The sequence below is a fragment of the Acinonyx jubatus genome, chromosome C1, assembly GCF_027475565.1.
Source record: "Acinonyx jubatus isolate Ajub_Pintada_27869175 chromosome C1, VMU_Ajub_asm_v1.0, whole genome shotgun sequence".
Lineage (NCBI taxonomy): Eukaryota > Metazoa > Chordata > Mammalia > Carnivora > Felidae > Acinonyx > Acinonyx jubatus.
Genome location: NC_069381.1, coordinates 140,865,942 through 140,891,981, shown reverse-complemented (window position 1 = coordinate 140,891,981; position 26,040 = coordinate 140,865,942). Strand labels below are relative to the sequence as shown.

Genomic DNA, 26,040 nt, shown 5'->3' with positions numbered 1-26,040 from the left:
TTTTAATGGCTTAAGTAACTTACTTTTTTTTCAGTCCTTTTTTGCTAAAATAGGTTTATTTAATTTTAAACTCAGATCAGTGCAGTTTGTCTTTTTTGGTGGGTTTTGTTTTTTTTTTTGTTTGTTTTGCTTTTTTTAAAAGACAAAATACTCATTTAAAATTGTAGGTATTAGGTTTGCACCAACTAAAAAATAACATTTACATTTGTCTAATGTAACAATTTTAAAAACATACAAATTCAGTATGTAGTAGAAAATATGTAAAAAAAAAAAAACCCAAAAACCGCGTAAGGAACTATACCCCATTAAAAAATATAAATGCACCCTTCTACTGATTATATGACTACTGAAAACTAAATATTCTGATTTAAAAGTAGCTTCTATAAAATGTCAAAGTAGTAGGCATTGTTTGCTTTCCTCATTTAATGAATAAATAAGAAGTATTTCCATTTCCGTTAAACAGTACTACTAGTACTTCTTAGCAAAAATGTAGTATTATAGATAGCAAGGTAAGCATTGCCCTGTATTCAAGTTTTTATGTTTGATCTCCATTAAAATGTTTTCTATAATATATAAGGACAACACATACAAAAGTAAAAAGATGAGGTAAACATCTTACACTTTTAAGAAATTACTTGAAACTTAATACTCAGATATTCTCAATGCCTAAGCTCTAGAATGATGGTTATGAAGGTCCTCCTTTAAAAAACAATAAAAGATGGTCCTCCATAATGTCGATGATATGATACATATCTGAACCACATAACGAACAGCAGGTTTCTTGGTCTTCTGAGTAGGCAAATGATGTTCTTCCCTGTGATTACAAAGCAATCATGACTAGGTTTTGCCAAAAATATTGCTTCGGTGTAGGTTTACATGAGGCACCATGCTACAGTAAAAGCAGCTACAATGCCATTCAAAATTGCCATGCTATAGCCCATGTGGAAAGAGTGTCCAGTCAGTTTCCTAGGGGGGAAAAAAACGAAAAAAGGAAAATGTAATTTGGAATAACAGAAACACCATCAGTTTTCACTGAAAATGCTTACAATGTAAAAATGTTTCCCTAATATTTTATACATTAATACATGTTAAAAAATAATATTAGACATTTGTAGGATTAATAAATAGAGTGACCTTAAGTTCTCTGCCAAAACTGTCCTATTTATCAAATACAGTTTTTCAGTGTCATTACTTACAGCAAAATGTTTTTAATCCCTTATACTTCTTTACTGTGCCTCATAGTCACTGAGTGTATCATAACCTAATTCTAGGTTTAAATCTCATTACATTATAAACATGCTCTTTCATTAATTAGCACTGTTTCCTTGTTCTCTTGTTTAGAACTAAAAATACATATTATTTCAGGTATCTGTCCTGTTTGTTCCATCTTTGGATTATGTGAAGAAACTCTACTCTTTATAAGCACTAAAAACAGTACTTTCCATATGTGAGTCACAAATCATATTATGTCTTTTATAGACATTTCAGTTCTCAATAGGTTTCTTAATTGAAGTGGCCTTCAATGAGTTCCTAAGTATCAGGAAAGGCACGTCTCATGTTTTACAACTACTCAGTGCCAGCTTGCTTATGTGCACAGATTTCCCCTGACATTTGATTCCTCTATTTTACAGTAATTTTACATTTTCTTTAAGATTTCTTCCATTAACTATTGCAATAATACTCTTTGCTTATCCTCATAAAGATGAGACATGATAAAAAGAATAGAAGCTAATGTCCAATTAGTGTCAGAGGCAGAAGATCTTTTCCTCAGTGGAGCAATCCAAATCGAGGACATATAGGGAGGTGCACTAGCAGGAATAAGAGCCCAAAATCATTAGTAGTAGGAGCTCTGGACTGAGGGTCACCATGTCTATTTCCTCACCTCCTTTCCTAAGAACAGGTCAAAGACAGAGAGGTACTTGGATCTGAAGTAACATTTGAAGGATTCTAGTCTTACAAGATCTGTGGTAGGGAGCAAAGAAGATACGCTCTTCAAAGAACATCACCTTTGCATTCATCTAAGACTACTGAAGGCCCTGATACTTCCTGATAGCTGTTGTTATTATCATTACACTTTCCAGTCAACTTACTCACCTTGGAACTAGTTTAAGATACTTCTCATGGACATTAAGGGTTAATCTACTCAGCTGCACCAACCTACTACATGGTAAAATGAAATAGATATTCTAGATGCTTTACTTCTAAAAAATATTCCTTCAAATACATAGTGATTAGTGAACAGAAAGCTAATCATAAAATTAAACTATCAGCATTGTCATTCATTATTTAAAGAATATTAATGACCCATGAACATTTAAATTCATACTAACAAAATGAAGTTAATTATGGAACAGAATTTCAGGAGTTAATTGTTCTCTTTCACTAGTTTTTGACCCTGCACTCCCATAAAAATAGGAAAACCTCTGAAGTAGTTTACCAAACTTTAGGAAATTATAAAAACTTACAATGTTGGTATAAATGAATTTTACTGAGCTATACATGCTTGAATGTTCAGTGACCTTTACAGAACAGGCAAAGCAAGGAATTTTAATGGCAATGAAGAAATGCTCCAGAGCAGATTCTCAGTCTTTCTACCATCTCAAACGCACCATATCCCTCCCCACTAGAAACATAGTAGCAATTGTCACGCATGTACTGCTAGGCAATAGACTTAAAATCTTTGAGTAATCACTTGCTTTAAAACTCCTTTTCAAAATACTCACCATGATTTTCTTCTCTCCGGAAAGAAAGACAACCCCTGCCCGCAGGTTTCCTCTCCTATGACTTACTTGTGAAGTCCTGTAAAAAACTGACGGTATCTTGGTTGCCCTTTGTCAACATCCTTCATCTCTTGTAAAGGGCAAGTTTTGAATTGAAAAATTGGGCCTAAGTATGGTGCCTATTTTATTCAATCTCTATATATGCATGTTACTTTTAAAATTAAAGTATACACACACACAGTGAAGTGCAAATGCCTGACATGCATACAGATCAATGAATCTTTATCATGTTACACCTTCATGTACCAACCACCCAGATCAAATACAAAACGTTTCCAGTACCACAGAAAGCTTCTTTGTTCCTCTTCCTTCCCCCAAATCCTGAGATAACCGCTATAACCATTTGTTACCACGATGCCTGGTTTCACCTGTTCATCTTACATGCCCTCAAATAGTATGTCTTCTTCTGTGTCTGGATTCTTTCCCTCAATATTGTGTCTGTGAGATTCATCCATGTTGTTTTATGTAGCATTAGCATGTGTTCTTTTGTACTGCAGTTTAGTACCCCGCTGTATAAAAATAACAAAATGTATCCGTTCTACTACAGAACATTTGGATTGTTTCCAATATGAGGCTTCTATACATATGGATACTATGAACATGATGCTACACATCTCTGGTGGGTGTGAGACATCTGCACTCATTTCTCATGGGTGTATATCCTAGGAATGGAATTGCTAGGTTATAAGGGAGATGTAAATTTGGCTTTAGTAAAAACATCAAACATTTTCTCAAAGTAGATGACTACTCTACACTTCTACCAGCAATATCTGAGAGTTTCAGTAGCTCCATGCTGCCACCAACATTTAGCATCATCAGTGTTTTACACTTTAGTGGGTCTACAGATTATGTTGTTGAGGTTTGAATATTTATTTTTCTGATGACAAACATACTTACTGCTCATTCAAATATCCTCTTTTTTGAAGTTCCTGTTTATCTTTTTGCCCATTTTTCTATTGGTTTATAGAGTCCTTTGTCAACAATATGTGTCATAAATATCTTCTCCTGTTTATGGCTTGTCCTTTCACTCTTTAATAAGATCTACTGATGAACAAGTTCTTAATTTAAATACAGTCCTTTTTTTTTTTTTTTAAATGACTAGTATTTTTTGTGGCCTTTTCGATAAATCTTTGACTACGGTTATGAAAATAATCCATTTTTTAGGGAAGTTGTATTGTTCTCCTTTGACATTTTGGTCTATAATTCAACTCAAATTAATTTTTTATGTGGTATAAGGTAGTGGCGAATGCTCATGTTATACCTTTTGGAAGTCCAATTGTTTCAGCACAATTTATTGAAAAGACCATCTTTTCCCCCCTCATTAAATTCCCATGGTACCTTTGTCCTAAGTCACATAAGCATCTATGTGTGGGTGTTTTTAAGCTTTCTATTCTATTCTTTGGGTCTGTTTGTTTATCCCTGATGAAATCAACAACTTTCCTATATAGCAGGATTAGTGAACTAAAAAAAAAATATGCTATACACCTAAAACTAATATAACACTGTATGTTAAACTAACTGGAATTAAAATAAAAGCTTACAAAGCCAAAAAAATATTTAATGCTAAAATATCCTTATATTGAAGACTACAAAAACTCAGAAGCACAACTAACAATAATGTGTAAGACTCATATGAAGATAAAAATAAAACTTTACTTAAGAAGATCTAAATAAATAAAAGATATCCCGTGTTCATGGAATTGAAAACAACATTTTGAAAATGGCAATACTCCCTAAATTGATCTTTAAGGTCAATGCAATTCCTCAATTTTCCTTTCCAACTGCCTTTTTCTGCAGATACGGAACAAGTTGATCCCAAAATTTGTATGGCAATAAGAGACTCCAAATTGTCAAAACAATACTGAAAAAGAACAATGCTGGAGAACTCACACTTCCCAATTTCAAAACTTGTTACAGTAATCAAATGGCATGATACTGGCATAAGGATAAACATATAGACAAATGGAATAGAATTAACAGTCCAGAAATAAACCATAGATCTAAAGACAGTTAAATTTCAACAAGGGTATCAAGACCACTTAAGAGGGAAAGAATAGTCTTTTCAGCAAATGGTGCTGGGACAAATGGATGCAAAAGAATGAATTTGATCCTTTAACTCATACATTATACAAAAATTACCTCAAAATGGACCAGATCTACATGAAATAATTAAAACTCTTAAGAGGAAGGAAAGGTATAAATTTTTTCAACCTTGAATTATGCAATGATTACTTAGATAAGAAACTCAAGAAAAAATAAACTGAACTTCATCATATTAAAACCTTCTCTGCTTCAAAGGACACTATCAAGAAAGTGAAAAGACAATCCAAGGAAAAGAAGAAAATATTTGCAAATCATGTTTTGTTTTTTGAGAGAAAGAGAGCAAGCAAGCAGGGGAGGGGCTGAAGGGAGGGAGAGGGAAAGGGAGAGGGAATCTCAGGCAGGTTCCATTCCCAGCGTGGAGCCCAATGTGAGGCTCAATCTCATGACCATGAGATCGTGACCTGAGCCAAAATCAAGAGTCGGATGCTTAACCAACTAATCCACCCAGGTGCCCCTTGCAAATCATATGCCTACTAAGGATCTACTATCTAAGATGTAAATAAATTCTTAGGACTCAAAAAAAAGGGCAAATACTCCAATTTTAAAAAGGGCAAAGCATTTGAATAGACAGTTCTGCAAAGAAGATATACATTGGCCAACATGCACATGAAAGGATGCTAGACATCATTACTCACTATAGAAATGCAAATCAAAACCACAATGAGTGAATACTTCATACCCACAAAGATGGTTATAACACAAAAAAAGAAAAGAAAGAAAACAACAAGTATTGGTGAGGATGGAGAAGTCAGAAATTTGACTCATTGCTGGTACAAACATAAAATGATATAGCTACTATACAAGAGTTTGACAGTTCTTCAAAGAGTTGAGTTACTACATGATCCAGCAATTCCATTCCAGGTGTATACTCAAGAACTGAAAACATGTTTTTACACAAAAACCTGCACCTGAAAGTTCACAGAAGCATTATTCATAAGAGCTAAAAAGTAGAAGCTAAGCAAATGTCCATCAACTGATAAACAAAATGTGGCATATTCATACAATGGAATATAATACAGCCATAAAAAGGAAAGTACTGATACATGCTATAGCATGGATGAACTTTAAAACCAGTATGCTAAGTAAAAGAAGTCAGACATTAAAGACCACATTCTAGGACTTGTATGATTCTATTCACATGAAATGCCCAGATAGACAAATCTACAAACAAAAACTAGCCTAGGAGTTTCCAGGGTCTGGAGGAGGGGATAATAGAAGAGTAACTGATCATAAGTATGGGGTTTTCATTTTGGAGTGACGGAAATATTCTGGAATTGGAGAGTGATAATGATTGTATAAGATAGAGAATACACTAAACATCACTGAGTTACACACTTTAAAATGGTGAGTTTTATGTTATGTGAATCACACTGCAATTAAAACTAAAACTTTATGGGGCGCTTGGGTGGCTCAGTTGGTTAAGCATCCGACTTCTGCTCAGGTCATGATCTCACAGTTCGTGAGTTCAAGCCCCATGTCAGTCTCTGTGCTGACAGCTCAGAGCCTGGAGCATGCTTTGGATTCTGTGTCTCCCTCTCTTTCTCTACAGCACCCCCCCCCCCTCCTTGCTCATGCTCTCTCTCTGTCTTTCAAAAATAAATAAACATTAAAAAAATTTTAAAAAAATAAAACTTTATTCAAAGACATTAAAAGAGTATCTGAGTGAAGAGAAATATCTACCATAATCTAGGAATACTCAATACTGTAAAGATATCAATTACTTTGAAAAGAAACCATGAATTCAATGCAATCTCAGTAGTAGCTCAACGAAATTACTTTGGTGGGAAACTGACACTTTGATACTAAGCTCACCTGACACAGTAAAGGTGCAAAAGAAGCAAAGAAAAATTCCGAGAAATCAGAAAAGTTGTAACATAAAAACAAAGTAGTTTAAAAAAAGAAGGAAACAGAATCAGAAATAAAAAGACACCGGAAAAGACTTCAGCATCCCAAACCAGATCTGTTTGTAAGAGTAAGTATACAGGGGCTGGGGGAAGAGGTGACTAAATATATGCATGGAGATTTTACATTTTACCAATAGGCATTTTTAAGAACTTAGATGGAACAAAACTGACAATTATTTCAAGTTCCTTCTTGCTTATTCCTAATCATGGATTTTCATTTACCAGTGTAGAGAAATCAAGACTCAGTTTATTATCACTTTAAAAGAGCTGTCATTATATTTACATTTACATGGAATAAAAAGAATTGGTTATTTTAGGCAGTTTCCTTTCAGTTCTTTGGTTTTATTGTGTAATTCCCACAAGTTTTCTGAATATTAAGAAAAAAATAATAAGACTAATGTCATGTTTTTCGATTAAAAGGGGGAAATGCCTGCAATTCCAGTGTTTATAGGTTCTCGATAGGCTCACTCTCAGTGTGAGGCTCAAGCAGTACTTGAAGTCTATGACAAATTCTTAATTTTAATTTGCCTGGATATGTAAGACAAGGCACTTACTGGTCTTGGGCAGAATAAAAATAAAAACCCTACTGGTCCAAAGCATCTATTATGTGCTGTTTCATTCAGTTTTATCATGAAGTCTACTAAGGATCCCAAAATGTTTTTTACTGTTCTAAGTCATTCATGACCTTTTATTTTCATAATCTGAAGCAATCACATACTGGTAGGCAAATAGTAATAAAACATAGGGGTGGGGGCGGAGGCCTTGAGAAGGTTGGGTAGAGTATATACAATTTTTGCTCATTAGTTCTTCTATGATTTCATGAAGAGAAAGGTAAGGAAAAGAAAAAGATCACATTTCAAAAGAATGATAAGCCTGATGAAGGGTAGCACTTTCCGGGGGCACCTAGCTGACCCAGTAGCTGGAATAGGTGACTCTTGATCTCAGGGATGTGAGTTCGAGCCCCACACTGGGTGTAGAGATTACTTAAAAATTAAAAAAAATTTTTAGGAAGGGGTAGCCCTTTCCTCTATTGTGTATTTTAGAACAATAAGGCATAATAACTATGGTTTTAAAATCCTATATAATAAAGTATATTATGGGAAACTTGATCAGATATAAAATAAAAAAGTTTCTATCCAGAATAAGTAAAACGTCAGCATTAATTAATATTAATACTGTCAAACCCATAAAAGTGGGTGTCAAGCTGATTTGATTTTGTCATGCCATATGGATTTCTAATTTGGATGATACTACTGAATAGGTGGAAAACACACATACACCCACACTACACACACAGAAAACAAATCCTATCGTCTCACAGTATGATATAATGGAAATGTCTAACTCTGAAAACCTTCCATTTTATTTCAGTATTCACAAGGTCTCTGTAATAGGCTGAAAGAACTTTTGAAAACGACAGGACTGCTTTTTAGAGATCTGCTACAATTATTATTTCAATTATGAATGTGAAAATGAATTCAAGGTGAAATTCCTTCCAAGCTACTCATATTCTCTCCATATACCTAAACATACTATACCAGATTAATTTTCCTAAAATACCCTCTTGTTCAAAATGCTTTTGTGTCAACTGTATATAAAATATTTGGGTAGAGCAAACAATACAGTTAACAAGGTCAAGTTTTCTTAACAATGTAAATTTTGACCCAAGCTTTTAGTGTGGCAATGGACCAACAGACAAAAGAGGTACCACTGTAAAGGACAAAGGACAGAACCAGGAGAAGTGAACTCACACTTAAGATTTCCTATTTATCAGGTGAAGGGCTGGACCAGATTAACTTAAGGTCCCTTCCAGTTCTAAATTTCTGTAACTATTAAAAGTAGCAGGGACAAGGTAAAAATACTTGGAAGAGATTACATAGGTTTTTTTTCTACCTATTAAAATAGGTTAGTGATCAACATTACCTGTACTTCAACTAAAACAATGATGTAGGGAGTAGAACTACATAAATATTTTAATTCCAAAGAGTCAATCAAGGAGACCCAAAATATAATGAAAATTAACAGATGACATCTCTAACATAAGAATTCAAAATAATTTTAAAATTTAAAAATAAGTAGAAAATAGAACTTATTGACAAAACCAGAATGTTTCTTATAGGAAATGTTAGAATTACTACATGTGCTAAAAGGCAACCAACAGAATGAGAGAAGATATTTGCAAACAACATATCCATAAAGGGTTAGTATCCAAAATCTATAAAGAACTTATCAAACTCAACATCCCAAAAACAAATAATCCAGTGAAGAAATGGGAAAAACATATGAATAAACACTTCTCCAAAGAAGACATCCAGATGGCCAACTGAAACATGAAAAAATACCCAACCTCACTCATCGTCAGAGAAATACAAATCATAACCACACTGAAATACCACCTCACACCTTTGAGAATGACTAATATTAACAACTCAGGCAACAACAGATGTTGGCGAGAATGCGGAGAAAGAGGATCTCTTTTGCATTCTTGGTGGGAATGCAAGCTGGTGCAGCCACTCTGGAAAACAGTATGGAGGTTCCTCAAAAAACTAAAAATAGAACTACCCTACGACCCATCAATTGCACTACTAGGTATTTATCCAAGGGATTCAGGTGTGCTGTTTCGAAGGGGCACATGCACCCCAATGTTTATAGCAGCACTATCAACAATAGCCAAAGCATGGAAAGAGCCCAAATGTCTATCAACGGATGAATGGATAAAGAAGATGTGGTACACACACACACACACACACACACACACACACACACACACAAAATGGAATATTACTCGACAACCAAAAAAGAATGAAATCTTCCATTTGCAACTACGTGGATGGAACTAGAGGGTATTATGCTAAGTGAAATTAGTCAGAGAAAGACCAAAATCATATGACTTCATTCATATGAGGACACAGAACAGATGAACACAAGGGAAGGGAAGAAAAAATAATATAAAAATAGGGAGGGAGACAAAATATAAGAGACTCTTAAATATGGAGAACAAATAGAGGGTCACTGGAGGGGTTGTGGGAGTGGGGATGGGCTAAATGGGTAAAGGGCATTAAAGAATCTACTCCTGAAATCACTGTTGCACTATATGCTAACTAACTTGGATGTAAATTAAAAAAAAAAAAAAAAAGAGTTACTAAATGTGTATTATGTTGGGATAAAGTTCTACTGCAACAAATTTCTAAAATCAAAATGGAAATGAGAAATATTATTCAGTAATAATAAAAGATATTAGAAAAATATGGTTATAAAGGTAAGTTCATTATAATGGAACTATTTCCATATCCTAAAAGATTAACTATAAAAAAGATACTATTTGGTTCTGGTTCTAAAGAATTCCTCTCCAATAATAAAGAATCCTGCAACAACGTACTTACTTGGTTCCTATTAGTGTTTAAGCATTGGAGCTCTGTACTTAGATGCATTTGAATGCCAGCTGGGTCATTTAAAAGGGGTATGAAGGTAGAAAAATTGACCTAACACTCAATTCTCCAAAATGGAAACAAAAATAGAATCTTTCCTTATACAGCTAAGAATCAGTAGTCTGGCACATAGCAAATAATCAATAAATGTTAGCCACTATAGAGTAGAGAAAAGAAAGCTAGCTGCAGATGAGATTTTAAAAAATTCTTTACATTCCATTTCATTCTCTCTTCTTTTAAGCAAAATACCTACAACTAGACCCATCCCAAAGCCAAAACAAAGAAACAAAAAGTAAGATTATACAAACAGACCCAGGAGGTAGATAAGAAAGAAACTGAAGAATTATGGGCTTGTATATGTATATGTGCATTTCTGCTTGGTATTATCCTCTTCCTACAAATTCATAATCACTTTCCTTTATAATTCACTAGAGAACTTAGACTTCCAATATTTATATCCAGATTTTGTAGTCTGGAAATGTACTTTCTAGCAGTATATTTATATTGGCATTTAATAGTAACTTATAAAATGAATAAAGTATAGAAGAATTATATTTTAATTATTTACATTTTATAGGAATGGAATACATATAAAACTTAAGATTCAAATGAACTCAATGATTCTAGCAATTAAAGGAAACCACAAATTCAGGTACTGAATAAGCCATTGCCAAAATTTCAAATAAATTGCCTTTGTTCATTTAAGAGACCAACAGATTCAAAGTAGGTCTATTTTATTTTTTAATTTTTATTTATTTATTTATTTTTGAGAGAGCGAGCGAGCCAGCTGGATAGGGGTAGAGAAAGAGGGAGACACAGAATCTGAAGCAGGCTCCAGGCTGCAAGCTGTCAGCACAGAGCTTGACCCGGGGCTCAAACTCACGAACCGTGAGATCGTTGGACACTTGACCAACTGAGCCACCCAGGTGCTCCAAGCAGGTCTTTTTTCTTGTTTTATGTTGTTGATTGTTTTTACTCCAGTGTTGGTTGACTCTGAACTAAATCTCTATACTACACACCAGACTACTCTCTCTTGAAGTCTTCACGCCTATATCATATCACATCCTATATCATAAATTCCAATATTTATTTTCCCTCATATATATTTCCACATTTAAGAAACACTTCTACGGGGGCGCCTGGGTGACTCAGTCGGTTAAGTATTCAACTTCAGCTCTGGTCATGAACTCACAGTTAGTGAGTTCAAACCCTGCCTCAGGCTCTGTGCTGACAGCTCAAAACTTGGAGCCTGCTTCAGATTCTGTGTCTCCCTCTCTCTCTGTTCCTCCCCCACTTGCACTCTTTCTCTCTCTCAAAAATAAAGATCAAAAAAAATTTTTTTAAAGACACACTTTTATGACACAACTCCTCCCATATGAAACAGTAACTTCATTGCTGACTGATTTTGATCTAAGCAGAAAGCTCTCTGTGCTTGCCAGAATACGAAGTTATATCAAGGGCCTACAATAAGAACCAACTGAGGGCATGTGAGCGGCTCAGTCGGATAAGTGCCCAACACCTAATTTTGGCTCAGGTCATGATCTCTTGATTTGTGAGTTCAAGCTTCAGTGTCGGGTTCCATACTGACAGTGGAGAGATCGCTTGGGATTCTCCTTCTCTCTCAAAATAAATAAATAAACTGAGAAAAAAAAAAAAAAGAACCAACTGGCTATTTGTTTCTGTGTCTGGCTCAGTTGGAGACAGGATGAGCTAGTTGGTACTAATCTATTCCCCTTTCACATATCTGAGCCTTTTATTTTTCATTCTATTCCTAGAAAAGAAATCTCCAATTCCCGAAGAATTTTAAGCTATGTGAGCTTTGGTTGGAATAACTGTCAGTTCTTTATCTGGAATCAAAAGTTCTTAGCCAAACCCAAAATCTGAAAGAAACTAAGCAACCAACATTTCAATTACTTGCAAAGCATTTCCTTTTATGTTTCTTTCAGAAACACAAAATGATACAACTTCTTTTGTACTCTTTGTCCTAAGAATTACTTATTAGAAATTGCTGGAGAATAAAACTGTGTGTATTCCAACTAACTTTACCAATGGTATTTAGGACATAAGTGTTAGAATTTCAAAAAGACCGCTTCCTTCCCTTAGCAAATGCTCTCATTAAGGAAAACACAACATACATTCACCCCTTACTTTATACTCTAAAGTTCTTTATTTTATAATTTTCTCAATTCTCTATTCTTTTACTTCAACAAAAATTACATAATGAATTATGTGTATCAGGTGTTACATATGGGAGATAGAGAAACTAGCAAGAATCAGTACTTCCCTCAGTATTGCCCTCAAACGCCAGAGCCTAATGACACAGTGTCCTCAGTGTTAAAAGTTTTACAGACATTACTGAACAGAAAGGAACCATCAGCTTGTAGCAGGGGAGAGATTTTCAAGAAGGGTTAATGCCTGATCTAAAACTGAGTATGAGGAAATTAAGAGTTCTTTTTTAAAAAAAAGGTTTATTTATTTTGAGAGAGAGAAAGAGTGCATGCATGAGCTGGGAGGAGAGGCAGAGGAGAGAGAAAATCAAGCAAGCTCTGAGCTGTCAGTGTAGAGCCCAATGCACAGGGCTCGATCCCACAAACTATGAGATCATGACCTGAGCTGAAATCAAGAATCGGATGCATAACCCACTGAGCCACCCAGGCACCCAAGGAGGTTAAGAAGTCTAAAGAAATAGCAACATATATCGAAACAAGAGACAATGGACAGTGCAGGAGATGGTTAATGGTTTGGTATGGTTAGGCTGAAGGACCTGGAAAGTCAACTCTCTTTCAAGTGGAATTTAACCATGGCTCTACTACTTTATAAAACTACTTTAACCTACCTGAAAATCTAATTCTTCATCTTGAAAATGAGAATAACAGTTCCTCTCCTTAGTGTTTCTGTGAAGACTGAGATACTATTAATAATACTTGTTGCAGTGCCTAGCATGTATTGAGCACACACACAATAAATGCCAGCCTTTATTTTGTGCCCTTGACTGGTGGGAGTTACTAAGAGAAGGAAGAGCTGAAGGCAATGCCAGGTTTCTCACTTGAGTTACTGGCTAGATAAAATATTCACCATGATATGGAACCCAAGAAAAGAAACAGGATGGTGGGCAGTGGAAAATAATGAAGGCAATTTTAGATATACTGTAGTGAAAACACCTGCAGGACACTGAGGTAAAAATTCCCAGCAAGCAATAGGAAATACAAATAAAAACCAAAGGGGAGGTTTCCCAGGAAAAGAGGCTCAAGATGGGCCAGATAGACTAGGAAGTCTTCAGCCAATTAGTAGTAGCTGAAAAAAAAGTGATTCCACAAGTGAGTAGCAGTGATCAGAAAGCTGGAAAGAAAAATAGGAGGTAGTGGTGTCACAGAAATTAACAAAGAAAAGCATTCTGAAGAGCAATCATAAGCCATTTCAAATAATGCATTGAAAAATGAACATTAAAGTTTATAATCAGGAGGACTGCAGTCAATTCAAGGAGAAAAAAATTTAGGATAGGGGTGCCTACAAGACACCTGTGGTAGCAACTGCAGTCACTGCGGATATAGGGCTTACCTCTTCTCTAGTTTCCCAAGACGCCTAGATGTGGAGAAGAAAACTGGACATGAGGATTTTTTTTTTCTCTAACATAGGAGAAACCTGAATGTTTTAGAAATACTCTAAGAAGATTAGATACAAGAGAAAGGCTGAAGTATATGAAAAATGGACATGCAGGGGTGGACAGGGCATGAGATCTAGAGCAAAGGAAGTAAAATTAAGTTTGGGCAGGAGGAAGAACACTCCATTTGCTGAGAATGGGTGGGATAATAGTAATGTATGTAAATTAAGTTTGTAATCATGAGAGGGGAATGAAAGAAGCAGGAAGCTCACTCATAATGAACTTTTGGTGACTTGACATGGAATCACTGAAGAGTGTGATGTGATACAGATTTGGAATAACCACGGCAGGGGTGGGGGGTAGAAAATGGATGTATGGATGGATGGATAGATAGTGCTAGCTGAGACTCTAGTTCAGACTATGAGGGCTGTTAACTCTAGTTACTCAGATCTTAGTTTGGATGACTCAACTATGCCTCATTATCCTCTTCATATGGAACACCACAGGCCTTGGCCTATTTTAGAATGAATTTGAGGTCTTCTGCTATTTTAACATTTCACTAGCTTTGCTCCGGGCTCTCTCTCCTACTTGAGCTTTCTTTTGACCTCTAGAACTTTGCAATTTTATAGAACAGGCACTTCAAACTTTTTCCTTTACACATGACCTGGTAAAAGGAAGCTAGTTTTTCCTACAGTTCATAACAACTGAAAATACAAAATCTTATTTATTTACTTTGGGGTTCCTATTTTAAAGTTTGAATTAAAATTATTTTCCTTCCCACTAAATTATGTCTCCTACTCCATTCTTAACCCCGAAACACATTTCCCAGCCTTGGCAAGGAAGTCACTTTGGATTCACGATATAAAAGGAGAAGTGAAATAAACACAATGGGCTTTACAGTCATTTTATTTTTTTTTAATAATTTTAAATAACCTCATGGTAAACTTTCCTGCTTATTCAAATAGGTAGCCTTTAGTTGAACTTTCATTGCTACTTTAGTGTCATTATTCATTCATTAAAACTCAGATATACAGTAAGAGTTAATAAGTTTATCAATTAGGTATGAAGTAGTTGTGTTCCAAAACTGAGATCTAATTTTTAGAAATGGGTGTCATATCCTTAAGGCTATTAAACTAAGCAATTAGAATGGAACTATGTGAATAGACAAGCCTACCCCACCTAATATATATATTTTTTATGCCCAAATTAAAAATCTTTTGTAAGCACTACCTAATTTCAGACCATATGATCCACAAAGCTAAAAATGGTCCCTGACAGAAAAAGTGCGCTGACTTGTCTTAAAAGTCTAGTCCATATTCAAAGTGTAGTTCACAGACCAGCAATATATAAGCAATGCCTGTGAATTTCTTAGAAACTCAGAATTTCAGATCCCACCCCAGACATAATGAATCAAAATCTCGATTTTCAGCGAGATCTTCTGGTGATTCTAAAAGCTTCAAAGTAAATACTGATGGTCTCTATTTGGAAATCTATAAATTAGCAAGGAGATTTCTAACCAGACCATCACTTCAGAAGTCTATCCCGATTACTTTCTATACCAAAAGTTCAAATTTATTGTAATTTTAAAGAAATAAGTTGAACGAATAATTATAAAACTTGTTTATGGTATCATGTTCTAAATAGATTTTATGACTTCTTTAAATTATTATATGACAGGGAACTCAAGAAATCAAGCAAAAGACTACATGGGAAGAAAAATTTCTCTTATTTCTCTCTTCCTATTATATATTTACCTTGCTAGCATAGTGGCTACACACTGGGTGTATACGTGTGTACACAATACATACATTCAAAATAACCTATTAGTATAAAAAGATGGCAAAATATTTTTGGAATGAAGCATCAAAGAATAAAATTAAAACTTTTTTAAAAAATATAATTTATTGTCAAATTGGTTTCCATAACAACACCCAAGTGCTCATCCCAACAAATTAAAACTATCTTATTAGTTAGTTTACCAGATTTTAAAGAATAGTTATATCTGGGTAGAGTGATATATTTCAAATGCATACACAAATATAAACCATATACACACATATTCACATTCGTATATAGTCACAAAATTTTACTAATACAGAAATAATTATAAAAATAACATGTGCTAGGGGCGCCTGGGTGGCTCAGTCGGTTAAGTGTCCGACTTCAGCTCAGGTCATGATCTCTCACTCCATGAGTTTGAGCCCCGCATCGAGCTCTGTGCTGCCAGTTCAGAGTCTGGAGCCTGCTTCAGATTCTGTGTCTCCCTCTCTCTCTGCCCCTCCCCCACTCACGCTGTCTCTATCAAAAAATGAATAAACGTGGGGCGCCTGGGTGGCTCAGTTGGTTAAGCGTCCGACGTCAGCTCAGGTCACGATCTCGCGGTCCGTGAGTTCGAGCCCCATGTCGGGCTCTGGGCTGATGGCTCAGAGCCTGGAGACTGCTTCTGATTCTGTGCCTCCCTCTCTCTCTGCCCCTCCCCCATTCACGCTCTGTCTCTCTCTGTCTCAAAAATAAATAAACTTAAAAAAGCAAAACAAAAAAACAAAAAGCTGCTGAGGATTCAACTCAGTTTAAAAAAAAAAATGAATAAACGTTAAAAAAATTAAACAAAAACAATAACATGTGCTGTATGATTATGGTTTTGTAAAAAAAGAAAATATTTGCATGTGTATAGATTTTTTTTTTTTAAATATGGAGGTAAACTAGCCTGTTAACACTAGTTATATTTCAGGGTTATTTAAAATCAGACTCTGAAAGCCTTTTACCTTCAAAATTATATAATTCTGTGTTTTATGATGAGGTTTTAAGAATTCTATAATCACAATAAAAAATCAGTAAGGAGAAATTTTAAGATACAATCACTGTCCCAATAATTTTCTAAATTACTGAAAAATACAAAATGCTTTTAAAATATAAAGTCATTAGGGAGACCTGGGTGGCTCAGTCTGTTAAGCATCCAACTCTCAATTTCAGCTCAGGTCATGATATCATGGTTCACGATATTGAGCCCCACATCAGGCTCTGCTCTGATGCTGAGCCTGCTTGGGATTCTCTCTCTCCCTCAAAATAAATAAATAAACATTAAAAAAAATAATAAAATAAAATATAAAGTCATTAGAAACATAACTGTGTATGTACTTCAAGATTTCATGATAATTCTAAGGTAACAATTATCTGGATAAACACTTAAAAGATGTTAAAAAATGAGGAAATACTTAATGTTGAACTGTAACGTATCATTCTTAAAAATACACAGGAGCTGATGGTGCACATTTTGAGCATTTGCTCCATTGCCCCATTACCCTTGTAATTAATCTAATGTTTTGCATTATAAATATCAGTTAATAAAATATCTACCATCTTAAAGGAAAAATTTGCTCATTTATCAATCTACACATTAGTAAACTATGTTATAAGAGAATTTAGAATTTCAACTTTAAGGGTTTCCTCATTTTTTTTTAATTTTTAAATATTTTTTTTCATGTTTATTTATTTTTGAGAGACAGAGAGAGAACGTGGGGAAGGGGCAGAGAGAGGGAGATACAGAATCCAAAGCAGTCTCCAGGCTCTGAGCTGTCAGGACAGAGCCCGATGCAGGGCTTGAACACATAAACCATGAGATCACGACCTAAGCCAAAGTCAGATGCTTAACAGACTGAGCCACCCAGGTGCCCCTAGGGTTTCTTCATTTTTAAAAAGACTTTATTCTCCTTAGCATTTTAGTTTCCTAGCCATACTGCCAACTTCTATGGTCCTACTTCCACTTCTATAGCATAAGGATGGTGTGCATGAGGTCTTTAATCCCTTCCGGATCTCCATTCTGCAGTAAGTATGCCTCCATATATACAGTAAAGTCTTTTATCTAGAATTTTACCAACTGGAAATTTTAGTTGAGTCCCAATCCTATGCTTTGCCAGTGCAATAATAACTAATGTAATGACCTATGAGCACTGAAAGATCCTAAAGATGAGAAAAGTTCTTTAAAATGAAATTTCATATATATACATTTTAAAATCTCTAATTGTACTACAATTCCTTGAAAATCAGTCTAAGGGAAATACAAGTATTATCTGGTTGGATGAAGTACATATTAAGCGACAGTTTATTTTACTTATATACACATATAGCAGTCTACTTGGCTGCAAATTGAATGTCAGACATTTTAACTTTATTTACCAGTGTGTTGAGGTAGAAAAATGCCCTCAAACATCCATCTGTGCTAAGCACTATCTTGATTAAACAAAGTCCATATTCCATAAAAAGCTGGGAAAATAGTGCAAAAGATAAAGAATAACGGGATTCCCAAGCTTTTAGACTTCATGAGTCAGTTTCAAAAATTTTTTTTGAAAAAAGGAAGTAAATGACACCATGTTTTGCCAATTTATTTTGCCAAGAACTGTGTCTGAAAACCATTACCATCTAGGGCCACCTGGGTGGCTCAGTTGGTTGAGAGTCCGACTTTGGCTCAGGTCATGATCTCACAGTTTGTGAGTTTGAGCCCCACATCAGGCTTTCTGCTGTCAGAAAAGAGCCCAGTTCAGATCTTCTGTCCCCCTCACTCTCTGCCCTTCTCCCGCTCTGTACACGTGCTCTCTCTCTCAAAAATAAACATAAGGAAAAAAAAGAAAACCATTACCATCTAATATCAGCATTATTTCATGAAAGAAAGAGTACCTATATCAAAAGAATAAAAAGGGAAGAAAAGAATGGAAGGCATAAAATCTCAAAATAAATAAAAATTACCAAAAACAATATAATTGGCAGCCAGTAGCAGGCCAAGTCCACATTCAGCTTGAAGGATCTCAATTAAGAAAAGAAATATTCTGGCACCATGACTGCTTTTTCACCTAATGTATTTGTTGCTTTAATCAGTAAACTTACATTCATTGCCTATGAGGACAGATATGATTGTATTTATCTCATTTTAGAGAGGAGGAAATTAAGGCTTAGAGACACTGACTGACTTGCTCAAAAGTTCTTCTGCCAGTAAGCCCTTTCATATACCAGGCTGCCTCTTATAATTTACAAAGACTGTTGACACATAAAAAGTTCCAAGAACAAAACTGGCAAGTATTAGGTAATTCTCATCAGTGATGTTCTATGCATATGGATACTTGCCTTTTCAGTAGCCCATACATAAAACATTGTAAATTACCATAAGCAAAACCCATAGCAAACATGTACAAAGCAAATACTCATTGCTATATTACAAGGAAACCAAGAATAGTTAATATGATTTCTTATGGACTTTGTTACGTCTATTTAAGTATCCATTCAAAACAGTAATGGAATATATTTTATAAGACACGCATGACTTTAACTCTTCACCTCAAGAAGCCACAGTGCAGGACCATCAATATATTCATTAATAGTGATCATAGGGATGACTCCAAACAGTGCCTAGATAATGAAACTTAATAATATTCAAATATCAAGGCCAAGTTCTTGATCTATCTCTTTTGTCACTAGCTTTTCTCTCCTATTGCAATTAGCCATCTGACATGTTTCATTAGTCCAAGGCAATAAAGAATCTGACTCAACAAAGAAGCAAGCTCTCCAAAATCTGTATGAAAGAAGAGTAGAGTCAACTTACTGTACTCAATTAAGTGTGGTTGGAAAAGGAACTTCTAATTTAAATACTAAATCACCCACTTTTCTTTACCTCTAAGACTTCTACTACTGCCCAAGACTCATAATCTCATTTCTATTATGATTTTTACTGTTCTATTTGTCCATATCTTAACCCCCAAGAATTAAAGCCCCCAAGGACAAGAAGAACAAGAAGTTAGAGAAAACTCTTTAATAACAGAAAAATAAATCTAGTTTTGAATAGAGAAAGAATATTATAATACAGCAATGTCAATCCTGGAGGAATATTTTACTCATTGTCTGCTTCACATCTACAACAACACATACTCATATACAAACATAATGAAAATTTAAGTATTTCAGCATCTAGTTATATCCAGGACACCATACATAGAAAATAAGTAACAGATCATGTGTTCTTTTGGTAAAACAATGACCAAAAACAGTTTATCAGAAAGCAATTCAAACAAAAACCAACAGTTCCTTTTTTTTTTTCTTACTTCTAATTTACTTTGCAGATTCCAAGTAGCACTGTAAGTTAATATACTTTAAAAAAAAAAGAAGACTTTGTAGAAATAAATTAATTAAAACATTTTTTTAATGTTTATTTTTGAGAGAGAGAAGAAGACATAGAGTGTGAGCAGAGGAGGGGCGGGAAGAGAGGGAGACACAGAATCCAAAGCAGGCTCCAGGCTCTCAGCTGTCAGCAGAGTCTGATGCGGGGCTCGAACCCACCAACCATGAGATCATGACCTGAGCCGAAGTCAGATGCTTAACAGACTGAGCCACTCAGGTGCCCCAAATAAGTTAATTTTTAATTAAATTAAAAGCATGTGATTTTTCAAACTATCTTGATATTTACCAAATATCATTTGTGATGGGAAAATGATGTAACAAGGTGGATAACTTACAGTCATCTTGACAAAAACGACTAACAGTTCCGGAAGGTAACATATAGTCCCTGGTTTGTATATTAACTATGAAATAATGCCAAATTCCAAAGATGATATTTAAAGCAGCTTTAGTGAAAAGACACAACTCTTTTTGCTGGCACATTCTTAGAAATCATTACATAATACCAATAATTCAAAGTGTCCCTACTTTTTGACCATGAACCCCACATCAAATAAGCCATAATTACAACCAATTCATTCTATCCTCACAAAGACTCATCTTCACTTACAAGATTCAAGATGATATAGATTTATGAAGAACTGATACTTTCTCCAAAATCTACAATATTGTGAATGCATAAAATGTTATTTACACAATATTTCTCAACAAGAAGAAAAATTATTTAAAAGCAGGTTCTCAACAAGAGATTCAATAATCCAGACTTTGGACTCAGCTAGCCAATTCACCAGAAATCTTCATACTACCTTTGACCATCATGAGATTAGAAATTTCCAGTAATATTTGATTTCTATAACACAGTTAGCCCATCCTTAATAACTTTACACATACGTATTGATTTTTTTTCTCCTTGAAAATAAGTCTCTGTGGGTATTTCTACCACAAAATAATAATCCTATCCCTACAAAGTTTAACTTGTTGGCTTGTAAGTTACAGTCACATGCTGTTAAATTTTAATTTTTATCTGTGCATTTTTTCATGCCAACAATAAGAGTTTTGTTAATTAACATTATTGACTGCAATGAAATAACACTTTTAACTTAAGAATGTTGGCCCATTCCATGCTGACAGTGCAGGGCTTGCTTGGGATTCTCTCTCTTCCTCTTTCTCTGCCCCTCCCCTGCTTACACAACAGGTGCTCACTCTCAAAATAAATAAATACACGTTGAAAAAAAAAAAAAAGAATGTTGGCCTTTCAGTGGTACCTGGGTGGTTCAGATGGTTAAACATCTGATTCTTGGTTTTGGCTCAGGTCATGATCTTGCAGTTCATGGGTTCAAGCCACACACTGGGCTTCATGCTGATAGTGCATAGCTGGCTTGGAATTCTCTCTCCCTCTCTCTCTCTGCCCCTCCCCCACTAGCACTCAGGCTCTCTTAAAATAAATAAAGTTAAAAAAAAAAAGAATGTTGGCCCTTGACCCCTGACTCTTAACTAAATTACTGTAGGACAAATTTAATGACTTTTTTCACTATTTTTCATATTACTGTTATTAAATATTTTATTTCATAATTACAAAACCAATGAGCTTTCTACACTGTGTTGTTTGTTAAATCCATCACTTACATTATCATTTTTCCTCTAAATTTATTTCTAGACTATATAGTAACATTTCTATCCTAGGTGGGACATTTTAATAATTAAATGTTGTATTTTTTTTTTTAATGTTTATTTATTTTTGAGAGAGACAGACACACACACACACACACACACACACACACACACACACACACGGGGCGTGACCTGGAAAGGGGCAGAGAGAAAGGGAGACATAGAATCTGATGCAGGCTCCATGCTCTGAGCTGTCATCCCAGAGCCCAATGTGAGGCTCAAACTCTCATGAACCACGAGATTATGACTTGAGCCAAAGTCTGATGCTCAACTGAGCTACCCAGGTGCCCCAACAATTAATTAAATGGTTTTTATATTTAGCATGCTGAATAACTATAAACCAATGATGCAGCTACATCATTGCACCACTAGATGGGGCACAGGTAATGTGAAATGTGCAGAGTAGTCTAAAGTGGAGAACACTGGTCACTCAAGAAAAAACAATGGAGAACAAAGACAGTGAGCAGTTAAGAACAGGTTTTGATTGGATTTGGCTGTATCACATGGGCAAAACTGCCACAAAGCAAAAGCTCCAATGAGTGCTTCAACTGCCAATAAGATGAAGCTGTTTCAATTAGTGAACTACCTCCTTTTGATTCATTTCATAATTCAAAGTAGGTGGGCTTAGCTAGTATGGCAAAGAACACTAAACATAGAGTCAGGCGTTAGCTATGTTACATGCAAATTATTTGACTTTGTGCAACTTGCTTAAATTCCCCAGGCCTCAATTTCTTCATCTGTTAAAAAATGAAGTGCCTGAACTAATGATAATACCTAAGGGTGGCTTAGCAGGGACTTGGTTCCCTCATAATCTTTATTATTTCCCTAGCAATCCTAGAACATTCATTCACTGTTAGGAAAATTGCAGCTTTAAGGCACATCTATCCATATCTAACTTCCTTTCCAACCAGGAGAACTCAAATAAATGCAGTATCTTTGCATGGGTAGGTCACATACCTAGATGCATTAACGCCTACAAACTGTAATTAAATTGGATAATCACATATGAAATACTGTTTACATACACACTGTCATATTGCCTGGTTGGAAACCACTGAGCAAACTGAATGAATGAATGATGAAAACTAATGTGAAGTGAACTGGAGATGTCGATTAAGTAGCATAGAACAGTAAAAATTAATTATAAAGTAGCAAGAAGTGGGGAAAGCCTATATAGATACTTCAAAGAATCTAAACTTACTGCCTCAGGGGGCGCCTGGGTGGCGCAGTCGGTTAAGCGTCCGACTTCAGCCAGGTCACGATCTCGCGGTCCGGGAGTTTGAACCCCGCGTCGGGCTCTGGGCTGATGGCTCAGAGCCTGGAGCCTGTTTCCGATTCTGTGTCTCCCTCTCTCTCTGCCCCTCCCCCATTCATGCTCTGTCTCTCTCTGTCCCAAAAATAAATAAACGTTGAAAAACAGAAAAAACAAAAAAAAATTAAAAAAAAAATAAAAAAATAAACTTACTGCCTCATTATTTAACATAGTAACATATTTTCAGAAGAAAATAATTTAAAAGTATAATTGATCCAAATACACAAAGAAAATGATTGTTTTCTAATAAACAACTCTGTGTGTAACATTGCAGTATACCTTTTAACTCAGCAAAGTTTGCAAAGTCAGTATAACAATCTTTCTTCAAAATATGCCTTCAAAATAAATTTTTTTTTAACATTTATTCATTTTTGAGAGACAGAGAGAGCGAGCATGAGTGGGGGAGAGGCAGAGGGAGAGCGAGACACAGCATCCAAAGCAGGCTCCAGGCTCTGAGCTGTCAGCACAGAGCCTGACGCGGGGCTTGAACCCACGAACCGTGAGATCATGACCTGAGCTGAAGTTGGGTGCTCAACGGACTGAGCCACCCAGGCACCCCTCAAAATATGCCTTTTGAGTGACGCCTGGGTGGCTCAGTCAGTTAAGCATCCAATTCTTGATTTTGGCTTAGGTCATGATCTCACAGTTCATGGGATTGAGCCTCGCATCAGGCTCTGCACTCACGGCTCGGAGCCTGCTTGGGATTCTCTCTCCCCCTCTCTCTCTGAAAATAAACTTAAAAAAATAAATAAAGGCATTATTTTAAAATATGCCTTTTGAAGTCTATTAAATACCTGTCTAAAAATATCCCTTGCAAAATTCTTTATCTTTTATTTCCTAAAGTCTTGTGCTTATGTAAAAGTGAAAATTTCTAAATTATATGTGCTATGGACTATGTTTGTATCCCCATCCACATTCTCTTCTCCATTTATGTTACAAACTTTAGCCCCCAATGTGATGGAATTAGGAGGCGGGGCCTCTGGGGGGCCTTTGTCTTTGAATTTTCAACTAAGGACTTGTACTTTCATATAATCAGGAAAAATATTTATATTAACATCATTGCTTAAGTTATAAAGGAATACAGAGCCTGTTACAAAGATATTTGTACAAAAGTGTGATATTGCAAATTAATGAAATACATTAATCTGATTTCTAAGAAAATAGAGTCTGAAGATTTAAACTTTCTCAAAGGAGAAAAGTTGTTTCCCTGTACAAGTTCTCACTCTACTGGTGACACAGAGAATAAACTTATTCTGACATTTCTGAAGCACAGTAATTGCGTTATTTTCCACAAGCACTAGAGGGCAGGGTTTTCACTATAAAACCCCGTTTCACCAATTATCATTGAATTATATGCGTTTTTTGGTATGTGGTTTCTGTTAATATGCAATCCCCTATCACTAAATTTATTATATGCCTTATCTGTATCAACACATGATAATATTAAATTACATTTTCAGTCATGGTCTTGATATATTTAATAGCTGATTTAGCATATATAAAATTACCTAACATACATGAGGAAAGGAATTTAAATATATACATATGTACATACAATGTATATTTCAAAACTGTGGTTTTTAGGACTGTGTTAACAAACATACCATCTAAGTCTCTAATCTGGCACTATCTCATATTAAAATTGAATGACTAATAACACTGAAAACTGAGGTCCATTGTTACTGGTTCTAGTTTAATAAAAAAAGCAAAGATACTTTTTAAGAAACTAAATGCTCTGAGCATTCCAGGTATTTCAGAGAACATTGAAATGCTTTTCTGTAACTCCAAAAGCTTCTATCATCTATGAGGCCTGTGAATTCTTGTATGGGTAAAAGAGAATCTGTGAGGGAAAATAGTTATTTCAGGAAGAGAAAACACTAAGAGTAAAGTCATGACATCTCAAAAGTACAGTTTATTCAGGGAATGCCAGGGTAATCTGATATATGGCTATAGAAAAGGGTGCACTGGAGAAATAGCTGAAGATAAAGTTGGAAAAGTAAGGAAGGATCATTTGAGGACAGACTGTTATGCTGTACTTGGGAGTTGGACATCATTTTGAAAGCAATGGGAAAGTCACTGAAGACTTTTAAGCAAGGGAAGAGCTGCAACAGAGATCTGTTTTTACAGAGGTAACAAAATACAGGACGAATATGAAGAGTGAAAGCTTGGAGTAGAGGAGACCAAGGAGTGAAGTGCACAGGCTAAGGCCTTAAAAAGGGCAAAAACACTGAGGGTGCAAAGACAAAGTATTCCAGTAACATTCCAAAAAACAGGAATGGCTAGACTTGGCAAAGGATAAATACAGTGAATACGGGTTTCAAGCCTTGATAACTGGATGGAGAGTGATGTCTTTAAGACAAGCTAGAGTGTAAGTAATTTTAAGTGCAAGGTGTTTTCTGATATCCAGGCTACAAGATCTACTAAATAGCTACAAATGTAAGGCTGAAAATCCAGAGGGAAGTGTGATATAAAGAAATAAAAGGCAAAAATAAGATGTTTTTTTGGTGGCTTATAAAAGGAGTCTCATTATATTATTGACATTAGATGCATACCTCTTATTACCAAGTAATTAATGTCATCAAGCATCAAGAATATGAATTTGAATTGAACACAGTATCACACAGGAAAATAAACTTTGCAAATGAATGGTAGTCACGTAAACTATGGGATGGCATTGCACTATTAGGAACAGCTTATTCAATTTAATTATTACTCATTATCCACTTTGAACACACACATACAAAATGTATTGCCAAGTATGATTTATGTTTCATGTACAGATAGGGATTTATTAAGACATTTAAGATACACAAACAAATTTCATCTGAAGTAAAGCCACAAGTTTTAAAGACAGATTTATAAGACAGAAAAATATGAGCTTACTAATAAAGAAAGCTGGTAATAACAATTACTAATAAATATCATTAGTAAGGGCAGGAAGCTTAGTCAGTTAAGCATCTGACTTCAGCTCAGGTCATGATCTTATGGTGTGTGAGTCTGAGCCCCATGCTGGGCTGTGTGCTCTCAGCACAGAGCTTGGATCCTCTGTCCCCTTCTCTCTCTGTCCCTCCCCCACTCA

General features: G+C 35.3%; 1 protein-coding gene across 5 annotated transcripts in view; it reads right to left on the bottom strand.

Annotated features, from left to right (window-relative positions):
- The window catches only part of ARL6IP6 (ADP ribosylation factor like GTPase 6 interacting protein 6), an 86,685-nt gene that overhangs the window by 46,775 nt on the left and 13,870 nt on the right, over positions 1-26,040 (bottom strand). For 2 of the 5 annotated variants that reach the window (XM_027055753.2, XM_027055754.2), the window contains 2 exons: positions 2,724-2,799; positions 104-966 (listed from right to left, as the gene is read on the bottom strand). The exons of 1 other annotated variant lie outside the window; for it this stretch is intronic. In XM_027055753.2, the coding sequence (XP_026911554.1) occupies positions 931-966; positions 2,724-2,799 (112 nt within the window). In that variant the 3' untranslated portion in view covers positions 104-930. Of the gene's footprint in view, positions 1-103; positions 967-2,723; positions 2,810-26,040 lie in introns of those variants that run through there. 2 more of the 5 variants (XR_008295359.1, XM_015073459.3) reach the window with 2 other exon arrangements.